The following is a 13,848-nucleotide window of genomic DNA, read 5'->3' on the forward strand; positions in this document are numbered from 1 at the left end:
CTTTATTTAGGCAGATCACGGAAACCTAGCTTTACACTTGAGCTGTAGACTAACACACCTGTGTTGCAAATTCTATGTAATCTACTGATGAAAGTCTGATCACACTTTCTGACACCAAAACTCAGTCCAACCTATTCATCAGTGCAGACCCTACACCCACTTACTTAAGAGCCCAGCCCCCTCGATACAGACCTGCACCATAATGTTAACTGTAAAAACTTGGATTCTGACCTTCTGTATCTCCTCACATTAATTTACTTTTTCTAAGAAGAAAAGTCTGCAAAGGAATCTTTGCTTCTGAAGGACCCTGAAGAGTATCAGGGAAACCTATCTACAAGTGCCTCAAGCCAACAGAGGATTTCACTGCTCCTAACATGGACAGTTGGACAGCCCCACTGCCCTGCTCCTCCTCAACTCAGCTTCAGGTATACCCACCTCTCCCATATCCTTTTGGCTGATCCCAAAGCTCATGATGGCCAGGACCAGTGAACTGATCTCACAGAATAATGATTTTTTTTCTCATTTTTTACTGCTAGTTCTCTTAAAACTTATTTCTGAATGATGTAATACCAATATTACCATCAAGAACGTGGTAGAGACTTCAATTAGTAAATATTTTACAGAAGTCTTTACTTAAACAATAGTCAATTAAATATCATAAAAATAAAATGTCTCAGAATAAGCAAACAAATTTTCTGTAAGGGCACACACCTAAAATATACAAATTTATGCAAAATGTTTCATTTAAAAAAAACCAAAATAGCCAAAACACAAAACCCACCATAAAAATAAATTACTTTGTGGCCATTCCTTGAGGGCCAAGAGCTCTGCCTCTTGTTTGACTTTTTTACTAGAAGACGAAGATTTATACAAAGCATTGACAAGATATGATTTGCGTGACATGCACCTTTGCAGCAAGATTTTCAGCTCTAGCTTCCTAGCATATAGCCTGCTTTATTTGACCCCATGATCACACTTAGGTAATGAAAGCATACCACTATACCAAGGAAATGACAGTCAATTTCATCATACTAAAGTAGCCCCATTTTCAGAGGCTAATTTGACAACTCATGTTGTTGACTGACAACAGATGTTTGATAGTCCTAGCGGAGGTCATTAGTAAGGGCTTAAAAATAAAATGAAATACATCCTTTGGTCGAATAAAACTTCCCTCAACTCAGTCACCTTTGCTAAGAACTGACACACAGCATCACAGCATCATGCTCTTTTTATGAGCCACAGTAACACTGCCATTAGAGACTTCAAGCATCTACTTAGCAGACCCTGTTTAATCAATTAAATTCATTATATACTCATGTTACCTATAGACTTGCAATATGCACAATATGGGCACTACAGGAATACAAAAATACACCTTACTTTTTTCCTGTACATAGAGATAGCCTTCCATCGTGAAGTGATTTGCTCTTTTATGTTCCTGAGGATTTCTTCTGATCTTGTTCATGAGCTCCTCTACCTCTGACCTTGTTCCTTCAAAACGATTTCGTGTCTAAAACAAGACAGCAAAAACCCATTAGCAGAGAGAGTGGAAGAAAGACTTACTCTTCCTGACAGATAAGACTTATAATAACTTATTGGGTTTGTGTAGAAAGGTTTTGGTAGCAGGGAGGCTATGGAGGTAGTTTCTGTTAAAAGCTTCCCCTATCTCCGAAAAAGGCAATGCCAGCCGATTCCAAGACTGACCCAGCCACTAGCCAAGGCCAAAAGCCCACCAGCAACAGTGGTAGCACCTCTGGGATAACAGAGTTAAGGCAGGGGGAATAAAACTGTGCAATTGCAACTAGAGAGAGAAGTGAGAACATGACAAACAGCTCTGCAGCACCAACGTCAGTGAAGAAGGAAGGGAGGAAGTGCTCCAGGTGCTGTAGCAGAGATTCCCCTGCAGCCCATGGTGAGGCAGGCTGTGCCTGTCAGGCCATGGAGGACCTCACACTTGAGCAGGATGCTGGAAGGAGGCTGTGACCCCTTGGGAAGCCCACACTGGAGGAGGCTCCTGGCAGGACCTGTAGCCCTGTGGAGAGAGGAGCCCGCACTGGAGCAGCTTTGCTGGCAGGACTTGTGACCCAAGCTAGAGCAGTCTGTTCCTGAAGGACTGCACCCCATGGAAGTGACCCACGCTGGAGCAGTTCACGAGCAACCCACGTGAAGAATCCCCAACACTAGAGAAGTTCATGGAGGACTGCCTCCTTCTAGTGGGACCCCATGCTGGAGCAGGGGAAGAATATGAGGAGTCCTCCCCTGGGCAGGAAGGAGCAGCAGAAACGTGTGATGAACTGACCATAGTGCCCATTCCCCATCCCACTGTGCTGCTGGAGGGGAGGAGGCAGAGAATGTGGGACTAAAGTTAAGCCCAGGAAGAAGGGAATGGTGAGAAGAAGCTGTTTTTAAGACTTGGTTTTATTTCTCATTATCCTACTCTGATTTGATTGGGAATAAATTAATTATTCCCTCCCCACCAAGTCAGCCTGTTGCCAGAGTAGATTTCTAAACCAATGTGCTGACCTGTTCAGAAAGAAGTGAAACACTGAGTGCAAAATTACTTTGGATTTGAATATTCAAGTTTCCTTATAAAACATTATTACAAACGTCGCTTAATTCATGAGATTCTTACTAGTTATCAGAAAGGAGAGGATTTTCTGTGGTTATAGAGAAAAAAGTGATAGGAAGCTCACCAACAATGACTACACACTGAGATTATATACATGCCAAATGTTTTGACCACACACAAGCAAAAGCATAAAAACAAGCAAGCAAAGTCCAATTGATTATTATTCCTGAATGTCACTCATTCCAATGTTTGCAAACAGCCACAGGAGAAGTATTTATTAGAATATTAATAAAAACAATCAAAGTAACCACACCATCCACAAATAATACAAGACTACACAAAATCACAGAGCAGCTCACACCTGACACAAGAAACTCTTGTTTGGTCTGAAAAGCACTGGCAATTGGCCAGTGAGCAAATACAAAACCCAAAACAATCCCAGTAATACTTAGTTTTCTCCCCCATACCTGCTTGCCCAAATTCCATGAACTCAAAACATACATGTAAATTCCAAGCTAGTATTTTCCCCAGTTTATACATATGTTTTGAGGAAAGCACATAGTTCCAAGATGCATGTTTGCGTGTCTTCTTGATTTTTGAGAGCACCTTTATTCTTCTGAAAATGCATAAGCTTCTGAAAATGCTGCCTCATCTGTTTTATTTTTTAACCCTGGACAAGCATACAGTTGCATTCACTGACAAATACACTGTGAATATAAACTGTCTTGTACACAGACAGTTAACACTATGCTCCTGACTAGCCATTCAAATTCAAATTCCAGATTTATGCTTGAGTTTATTCATGGCCACAAACACAGACCATGCAAGCTGGTCAGAGCAGCCACTCATACCCATATGTTTTATAAAGAAAAGCTGAAGATATTCTTTAGGTGATGACTAAGAACAACTGTCATCTTACCTCCAGGCAAAACCACTGCTCAGAACCCTCCCCATATCCATCATCTCAATTTCAGGTCACATCTGCTTGCAAATTCTGGAGTTAGACCCTGCACATAAACCCATTACGAAGGCTCCAAGCAATTTTCTAAGCTCTTTTTCATGATTTCCTAGAAGAGCTGCATTAAAAAAAAATACATATATATATGCTCTGCACTCAGGACAAAGGCAAAAACCTGATAGTGACAGAGCACTCACATTTAAACCTTCCTGTATAAGCATTGATCACTCCAAGGTTAAATGCTTTAAATGATCCTGCCAGGAACTTTGTCTTAGCTGTGCAGTGATCACAAACCTGAGTGTGTGAAATGCACTCTGGGAATGGTGGGATGGAGCACCACAGGTTCCAGAAACCTCAAAAAAATTTCTATCTGCCTTTGTGCTGTGACAAAGCTGAGCTTAATCAGGGGTCAACCACAGCTGCTGTACCAGCATGGCTGTACCTCCTCTTCCCACAGAAGGCCAGGTTTGCTAGCAGGGCACAAGAGCATGGTTGTCTGCAAGGATCCTTGTGCAGGGTTGGGCACAGAACTGAGATAACAAGAGAAAAGTCCTGAGAGTGAGGGCGAACCTAGTTGAATATGCAGGGTTTTTACAAGAGAATAAGACTGTTGGAAGAATCAGTTTACTAGAGGTTGGGCTACAAGGCTGGGTTTTATTTTGTTTTTTTTTTCTTCTTTCTTTCATCTTTGGAGGTGTGTGTATGTGTGTGGTGTATGAGGGAAAGGTAGGGTCTGGGGCAGGGTGTGGAGAGAAAATCCACAGCATAATTCTCAGAGCAAAGCCAACCTGAATGAAATTGATGGCAATTACTACAGCTATACTGGCAACCCTCAAAACACTCTCCATATCCAGCTAGGCTCTCTCTACTGAATCTTGTACCCTTCAACTTCTAACATGTCAATCCAGTGTTCTGCCAGCAGCTCAGCTGTACTACAGCCAAGCCTTAGTTTTTCCTCTGGGATGTGTTGTTCATATTCACCACAGTGGTGAATGTGTCACGTCCTCTCATGATCTTTTCAGATTCTTCTTTCTATTCTTCTGTCACCTCAGACAGTTGTTAAACCTTGCCTCCTTTCTCTCTACAGCTTTTTGAAAACTTTTTATCTATTTGTAAAACTTGAGCTGTAATGCTCCATCTCTTTCGGATTTGCTGGGGCACACTATAATGCCATTCAGGCAATTGAAAATGCAGCTGTTGAGATTAGCTTGCCTTGTTACTGCTCATCATGTCTTCAGACCATTTCACTGGCTCTTTTTCATCTCTAATCCGAAATACAGCTCTTCAAAACTGTATTACAGCTTCCCTCTCATGTTTCATTTCTTGCTCTTCTTTGATCACCTCCCCTACTCACTGCAGCTCCATGCTGCTTTTCTATGTTAAGCCAAGCACAAGGTAGAACCAAGTCCTGAAATTTCTTCCAGAAGCACTAACTTCTGCTGTCAAAGTCTGCTTATGAAGTTACCACTACTCAGTTCCCTTACCCAAACCAAACAACAGCTCAAGAGGAAACTTGAGACTAAAACATACTGGAAGAAAATTAAAGGAATGGTATCATGACACATGAATCATGTCACTATGTAGTACAAGAACCATAATCCTCTCTTCCGCCTTTCCACCTTCCCACCTCCCTGTTACTGCCTGCTAGTTAAGCCATTTCTAAAAATAGACTGCAACCTCCAAGAAGCAGTTTGTGTGTCTTAATTCCACAAGCCCTTAGAGGTCAACAGAACAGACACACCACCATGAATTCCTCATTCACACTAACGTACATAGTTTGTTCCCTACCAACAGGCCTCTGGTACATCCAAGTTCCTCTGAGAAAGTTTTATTTTTCAACAAATCTCAAGAAAGAAAACAGACCATCTGACTAGTGATTGTCAGTCCCACTGCCTCAGCCTGTCACCTTGCTTCCTGCTGTCCCAAGCATGAGCATATCACACTGGGCAATTTGGTGGGAGGGTCTGCTAACAAGTCATGGGCCCTGGTTAGCCTGCCCTTAGATGAATACACTGCTTTGTCACGTACACTGTGGATATAAACACCAAGTCTCCTTATGCAGCCCTGCACTTCAAACCAACAGGGATGTGGGATGTTCTTGCCCAAAAGGGCTGCTTCTAGACAAACAGAAATGCCTAAAATACTGAGAACCTTGACCTTTCATCACCCATCATCTGAATTCTCCAGTGTTGTATGTTGTATTTTAACAGACTTTATTCACTGTTAATCTCTTCTATGATAAATCCTGGTGTCATGTTCCTAAAAAAAAAAAAAACAAAAAAACAAAAAACAAAAAACAACCACAAAACAAACAAACAAAAAACCCACAAACAAACAAACCTAAACTGGAAAAAGGAGACTTTTACTTGGTGTTTGGTTTTTAGAGTATTAGAAATGACAAAGAACTCACTGGAATTAGCGATGATTTGTTCCGTGATGTGGTTGGTTAGCCAGGAGATGGCACTACATACCCAAAATTCACAGATTACTGTAACTGACGTGTGCGCTTGTGCTTAAAAAATTCGGATGGCATAGATATCAATCTCGACTTACATTTTGTATATTTATCTGCAGGGCCATTTTGTAATGACTGAAGTCTTTAGCAAGTTCATATCCCTGATGATAGAAAGTGAACAAACCCTGGAAAAATGATAGCACCTGAAATACAAACAAAAGACTTGTTAGAATGAAAACCTCCATTTACCAGAACACGATTGCCTCACAAAGCCTTTTTCGGCAAGATGAGAGATGACAAAATGATTCTTTTTAGCAAATATCCATTAATGCCTACAATTTATGAGTAACTACTTTGATCCAAATGATCAACTATGTATATAGAGATTTTGGGGTGGTCCTGTCTCTGGAATTTCATAACTGATCTTGATAAATTTGACTACAGGCAATGTATATTTGCCTATCTCCCAAACTTTCCTATGTAATGTTCTCCTGCAGCTGCTCAGAGACCAATGATGTCTGGAATAAATGTTTGTGCATAAGGAGGTAACGATCATTCTTTTAGTCACTATTTCCTTGGTCAATCCCCTACCTACCTAAAGACCACGTTGAGACGCCTTTCATAAGAGAGTCATCCGGTTTGTTCGAAGAGAGAAGCTTTCCCTCCAGTAACTTCGCCCATCACTGCTTTTTATATTCAGATCTGACCCTCTGTCAGAATCAGGAAATTACACACATTGCAGTTTGACTTCAGTGTTTCAATTTAAAAGAATGAAGGAGTTATACCACATGTGAAACAAGGTGAGGTGCAGTACTGTCTACATCTCCTGTTTGGTTCAGGTTGTTAGAAAGAAGTGAGTGACACAGGAAAGAACAACTCTCTTTATTAAAGAGAACAAACCAAAGGATGTATTTAATAAAGTCTGAAAGTCATATAAAAAAAAAGTAATAATTAAAAAATCCACATCAATTTAAAGTATTATGAAAGAGAAAGGGGATAAGAATTTGGTACTAACTAATTTCAGTTTATTACCCTAGTGTAAACTTCAAATACAAATTGAGAAACATGAAGTTCAGCCCTCTCCAGAGGGAGCTCTCAGGAAAGGCAAAGAGACATGTTGCAAACACATAATTTGGCTGGCTCTGAGAAAACTTCAAATGGTTTGAAACACAGGAACTGAAGCCAAAACTTTGTCCTTTATACTAATATATTTAAAGCAATTCATTCCCACTTCAGGATTTTAGCATTGTTTTCATGCAGGAATAAACTATGTTAAGATACGTTATATTAATATATTATTCATATATTAGAATACATAGCTCATTAACTCCATGATGACCAACTACTTTGATTAGGGTCATCTGGGACTGTTTTCATATTACATTAAAATAATTGTATCGAAGTAAGAGGACAGATTTAGTTCAAAAACAGACTTCTAAGTGTAAGTGAACAGAGATCACTTCCACAATCTATCCTCCCTTGATCTCACTAAGAACAGGAGAACGCTGTTCTCCTGTTGTTTCTTAAAGTCGCATTTATACTACGGAGCTAATGCAGGCTTCAGAAAGCTTTAGAATAAGCTCTTCTCAGAGATTTAAGTAAGCCTACTCAGTACATGGGTGATTTCCACTAAAATCCAGTGGAACCTCTTGATTTCTACACAGATCCAACTGTTACTGAAATCAAACGTATCAGACTACCTGATAATGAGCATTTTAGCCAGCAGCACACTCTTAATTAATGCATACCTACAGTTCTTCGCTAACAGGCCTTTAAGTGCAACCTTCATATTGAAAACAAAATTCTTTACATGAGTTCAGGAGTAACACTTCAGTGGTTAAAAAACCACAGATGCAAAAAGTTTGACCCCAACATCATCTTCATGAATCCTCTGTTCTATCTCATACCATAAATCCAAGGTTTTGCAGTACAGTGCAACATTTCACACATTTTCTGAAAATCAACATCAGTGTATTCAAATGAACTGTAGCTACTGAGGTAAGCTTTGAGATGCCTGGTTAAGCATATCTGTACTAGGAATTTGCACAGATGTAACAAGAGTGCTTTACATTCTGCTAAGTCACACAATTACATGTGTTTTCCCAGAAAACGGAGCTCCTTGGCTTTTGCATTCCAATCGCATTCCTTCTCCATACCTTATGAATGACAGGGTAGGCTGAATTCACTGATACTTACAGGTTCCACACACTCAAATTTCTTCCGCTCCTGTATCTCTTGCAACTTGCATACATACTCAAGGGACAGCTCATAGAAGTGTTTTCTATTCTGCTCCACTTGGTTATCTGCCTGCACACAGAATACAGCTAATGAAGTTTCAAAGACATTTTGCAGACAGCTTCAAAATGACACATGTACAGCATACAAGTGGCAAACAAAAAGATAATTTTCTCTAGGCTGGTATTTGTTCTTTTACGCAATTCATTCAGGTACTTTTAAATGGCAGCAGCAATTCCTTTTTACTAGGTAACATATGTTGTTCTGAATCATGAGGCTAATTTTTTAGAAACATTGCAATAACACCTCAAGCTTCTTTTCTACAAAATCCAAGTCTAATATATTAGAGCAGTTACTTCTACACTGCTTTAACAGCACGGAAATGGTGCCTGCCCAAACAGAGAGGGAGCTTGCAGCACCTTGCATTAGAAAAGAGGAAATCATCATTCCAGTCAAACTAAAGAAGTTACTGTTGAAAACCACATTAGTGGTACTGCAGGCTTTACTTTAGAACCCAAATAACTGCTGTAAATAGCAGAATGCTACTGTACCCACACCTGTGCTCACTCTGGCAAGAGAAGCAATGCAATAAAAAAAAAAAAAAAACAAAAAAAAAAAAAAAAAAGAAAAGGCTCATTTGTGGGTAAGATACTTCACAAGTTTCCACAGAGCATCAAATATTTAAAAATGCAACCCTATTAGCTGCAGCTGATTTTTAGTGCAGCTTTGCTGAAATGCCAACACCCTATTGATGGTGAACACTTATACTTCAGCTACCATTCATCTGTACATAAATATTTACCTTTATAGCATAGATGTATTGTTTCATGAACTTATTATTTTAAGGTCCATGTGCCTCATTAATTATAAAGCTTCAAGAAACGGGTAAAGAAAACTTTATTAAAATACATTAAAGAAAGGCTATGCTGGGATACTCTTAAGTGATTAACACTAAGTCTTTGCCCAAGACTTAGCAAATCTACACTAAATTACAAAAGGCAATGGAGAAAGGGTTAGGTGAAAGGACCAGACTTAATATCATAAACTCTCTTAAATACTGAGACTATACCCTTCAGGCAGAACAGCAACTGCTACGCTTTAAGAGGATAAGACAAATTAGCTTTAAAACAGTTTTGCCTTTGCTGCTCTGTGCTAGAAGTCTGTCAGCAGTTAAAGGGGCATGACAACAAATGCCATTAAACAAATAAAGCACTGATATGTACAACAGTAAGAAAACGTGTTTCAAAGAGCCATGCCATTTTGACACAACCTATAAAACATGAAACACAGGAATTGTTTGAGTACTTAGCAAAGCTTCCGGTGATATATTCATGTACTGAAGGATAGCACGACACCAGAGAAAAAGACTACGAAGGGGGTCTACTAGGATATCTGGCTAATCGACAACAAGACCTATATACACAAAAGCCCCACATAAGCCTGTTTCTAGCTCTCTCTGTTTAGTTGTTTTTGTTTTGGTTGCCCCCCCCTTAAGAATACAATACCCAAGACAGTCATTCTGTTAATTCCCCAATCCTCTTAATTCCCCGGAGTACTGCCAAAGAAATACAGAAATAAGACACACGCTGTGCCTAAGTGAAATTTCAGGAATATTCCTCCACTAAGTCAAAGAATATGTTAATGAAAGACACATGCCACAAAACTTGGCATGTTTTTCACCAAATTTTTGTCAAATTTAAACCTGCATCCTTTATTTACTCCAGGAAACTGACAGTCAGGAACTGACAGAACTAGCTATGTACAATAGTAAATTAGGAAGCTCCCATGCAATTATATACACCTATTTTCTAAACTTGTGCAAGAAAGCTTTTCCTATTTAGCACTCTGACAACATGCTGCAAGTCCTTTTTTTTTTAATTGCTTATATAATTATACTCCAAAATTAGATGCACAGACGAAAGAACCTGAAGAATTTCAGAAATTTTGTTCATGAAACTGTGAAGGACATTTAAAACAAACCTATTTGCTCATTCTAGTCTTCACAAATGCTTTCAAACTTCAGAGTATACTTGATACAGCTTCAAAATGCCTCTTGCAAGCTTTTTGTCTTTTTCCATTGAGGTTAGGTCTCATTTCAGGCTTTGAAATATGGCTCTTGATATCATCAAGTAAAAGATCATAATTAATACTTTTCCATTTTTCCTGCATCAGGTTCTTTGGCAGCTGACCAATTTGATTTAAGTACAGGTCCTGACACTTGAGCAATGTTCATTAACTTCACCAAGACAGCTCAGCTGAACAAAAGAAACTTTATGCTTATGAAGGCCTATGCTGCAAATACAGTATGGAGAAGTAACATTCTAATGAAACTCAAGAACAGAGTTCTTAAGGTACCAGCTTACTTGCCAGTTACATTAACCATTTTTAATGAGAAATGGCATAGATTATTTATGGTGGGTTAGAGGGGAGAAAGGAGTTATCTCCAAGGAAAACATTAAGTGTTTAATGATACAAGGTATTAATAAACTGAGCATTAATAATTCTGATATAATTACATTTCTCTAGGAAAAAATCCTGCTTAGAACAAGTTTCTGCAAGATTTTTTCTGCTGCCTTCTCGCATACTATTTGCTGTTGCTCCTGAAATAAAAGCTACTACAAATAAGGAGGATGATAATAAACCCACAGGGACAGAAGGAATGCCAGGCAAAACAGCTCTGGTTTTCAGTTATAAATTGCCAACAAACTTTTTCTAGCATTACTTGAAAAACAGATCTTCAAAACATTAAGAAAAAGCACAAAACCAGTTCCTTCCAGAATTCAAGTCTCACTGAACTTTGCATAAAGCATTAACACAGGACACTTAGTTAATACATACAGTGCAATGTGAATCACATAATATGGTAAATATCGTAAATAAGAAATAGAGTTTTTCATAATATACTTGCACTTCACTACTAACTGTATAAAAAAATTAACATGATCTTCACAGTGCTTCACAGACATACCAAGTAACGCACTCAATTCAGAAAATGGTTAGGGTATGGTTAGGGTACACCACTAAATTTAGCAAATACCAACCTTTCCAGATGACAGATATTTTCCTTTTACCACTACAAATACTGGTCTCACACTTGCGTAAAATATACTTACTTATTCAAAAGCCTTTAGCTTCTATAAAAAAAGAAAGACAACAATACCTCTTGTAATTGTAGCTCTTTCTTCTTAGCTGATAAATTCAAATGCTTTTCTAATAAACTGTAGTTCTTCTCTGTCTCTTTATCAAACTTCTTCTTTTCCTCCTAGACACAAAAACAAAGTAACAATGTAAGAAAAGCCTCTTTCTTCCTTCTTCTAAAATTATACTTCATCAGAAACAAAGAGAAACAAACTGTCACAGCTCCTAAACTAAAGGTACGTTTCCGACTCATTTCTGAAATTCATGTAAAGGCTAACTTGAAATGAAAATCCCATTGCATCATTACAGTGAAGCTTATCACACAAATGCTTATGTCTTCTAAGTTTAAAAAGCCCCAGAAAACCACCTCTTCTTAATTTACTGCTTTTTTTCTTTTCCTATATTTTCAGGGATCATCGACATCATCTTGTTTTTCAATAGAGGACTTGAAGGGAAATATCAGTTTCACTGAAAAAAAAAGAATTTTCCAGGGAAAAAGTTCCAACAGTTCCACAGTTCAAAACCCAAAGCAAATACAGCTCCATATTGCACAGGATTTCTTGATTTTTAAAGCCATACAAAGACCTCTCTGCTGAATTCCTGCTTCTACCAGACTGTTACTTGCACCCATGAAAAAAAGAAAAATCAACACACTTTTTAAAGTACAGAAAAATCTCCATAAAACATAAAATCATGCTAGCAAAAGAGAAACTCTCACAGACACATATGAATATCACTTGCATGTGCAAAACCATTTCTCTGACCATTAAAAGCAATGTACTGGAAGAGGGACAGCCAATAAATGCTTCTAGGAAATCCAAGTTCTTGGTTCTAATTTAGGAGAAGAGATTGTAAAGCAACCCTTTCATTTCCTCAGTTCTAGTTTCCTGACTGTGTGGTAAGACAGAAATCAGTATTGATAAAATCAACCAACCAGTTTTGAAGCTATTTTTAATACAACTAATTGCAGTTGAAAACAACCTATAATGAATAAAATCAAGTATTTAATTACATATTCAAGAAGTGACAGATTTACGCCTCAGAAAGACACCAATTCAATCAATTTTTTCCCCATCATCTGTCAAATTGGTGTTTCATTTAACCATATTCTACCCACCATGATGGTTAGACTCCACAGATACTCTTTCTCTTATTTTTCTCTTAACCTTCAGTTTTAACACTATAAGTGATACACATTTTTGTTCTCTGAAAAACTGGATGCCACAGATGGCATCCTGTTGAAGAGGATCTAAGCTGTTTAGGATTGCTTCTCAGCAAGGGCTTTTACCAAAAATGCTGGGGTTTTCTCCATTCTGAGCCTAAGAACTTCATTTAAAAAGGTAGTGACATTATTCCTTGCCAACCCAGAAACATTAAGATACGAATATGGGTTTAGTGTGATTAGAGTTAACATATTAGCATATGGGAAATTAGGAAGAATGTGGGGTTGGTGATCTGTGTTTATATTAGCAAAATTTCTGTTGATCTGGTCAATGTTTGAGTGCTGCCAAGTAAAGTAAAAAAAAATAAATAAATAAATAAATAAAAAAAATAGCTCTGTAGACTTCTACATAGGCAAAGCCAGAAACTTCACACATGTAGTCTGGGATCAGAGCACAGCACCTTTTACTAAAGGGTAATTCAATAAGGGTCTCAGCTTCCAGCACTACTGAGCAAACTCTTTTTCTTTTCTTGACCATTTCAGCAGTGGGGGATGCAAAATACAGAAAATCTGAGGCAGCAGATTCAATTTTTATTTTGTAATGGTAGAGTGCAAATTTTTCCTAATGCAAATACTACATATTGTTCCAGATATATTTCGCTGCTACATGCCATAACTTGGTTTTCAGAGTGAAGCAGTATTATATTTGCAGTGTCAGTACTTTGATTATATTCAATAAGCATGCAGTTACAAATATTCCAAGAGTTAAACGTCTATTTAGAGGACTTTTATTTAAATGTTACATGATCATGCAAGACTGTTCTATTTTAAGGTCACTGAGAATTCTGTCCAAAAAAAAAGAAAAATGGCTATATCACAAATAGAAGCTTCAACTTCACAAAAACAGTATGTAGGGACACGAGGGAAGAAACATTCATCCAAATAAAATGCTAGATGTAGACCGAATGTAACTTGTCATGTTAAAACATCAAGGAGAGAATCCTGACGAGGAAATGAGTGAACATAATGAGGTAATTAAAAGTATTAGGAGTTCTCACTCCAAAACCAGCAATCATCTTTAACACCAAAAGTACTGTTGAAACAATCCATTCATTATAGCTGCTTTTATGACAATAGGTTACATTTAGAACAAATTCTCTTTTCCTTTGGAAGAATCCCTATATTACCGACCAAGTTCTTACTCTGTGTTGGTTGGGACGTCTGATATACTCAGAAGTCCATAAAACTACACAAAGCTATAATAATTTATGATCCACAGAGTATTTTCCATTCCTGAACACTGGAATCATATTCAGAACATGTTAATCATT

The 13,848-nt window shown here is 38.1% G+C and overlaps 1 protein-coding gene across 1 annotated transcript in view; it reads right to left on the reverse strand.

Annotated features, from left to right (window-relative positions):
- The window catches only part of ARHGAP10 (Rho GTPase activating protein 10), a gene marked incomplete at its 5' end in the record, with an annotated part of 149,225 nt that overhangs the window by 80,265 nt on the left and 55,112 nt on the right, over positions 1-13,848 (reverse strand). The window contains 4 exons of the mRNA XM_010010676.1: positions 1,381-1,510; positions 6,081-6,185; positions 8,179-8,289; positions 11,378-11,479. Of these exons, the coding sequence (XP_010008978.1) occupies positions 1,381-1,510; positions 6,081-6,185; positions 8,179-8,289; positions 11,378-11,479 (448 nt within the window). The remainder of the gene's footprint in view (positions 1-1,380; positions 1,511-6,080; positions 6,186-8,178; positions 8,290-11,377; positions 11,480-13,848) is intronic.

This window comes from Nestor notabilis, unplaced genomic scaffold, assembly GCF_000696875.1.
Source record: "Nestor notabilis isolate BGI_N333 unplaced genomic scaffold, ASM69687v1 scaffold3143, whole genome shotgun sequence".
Taxonomy (NCBI): Eukaryota; Metazoa; Chordata; class Aves; order Psittaciformes; family Psittacidae; genus Nestor; species Nestor notabilis.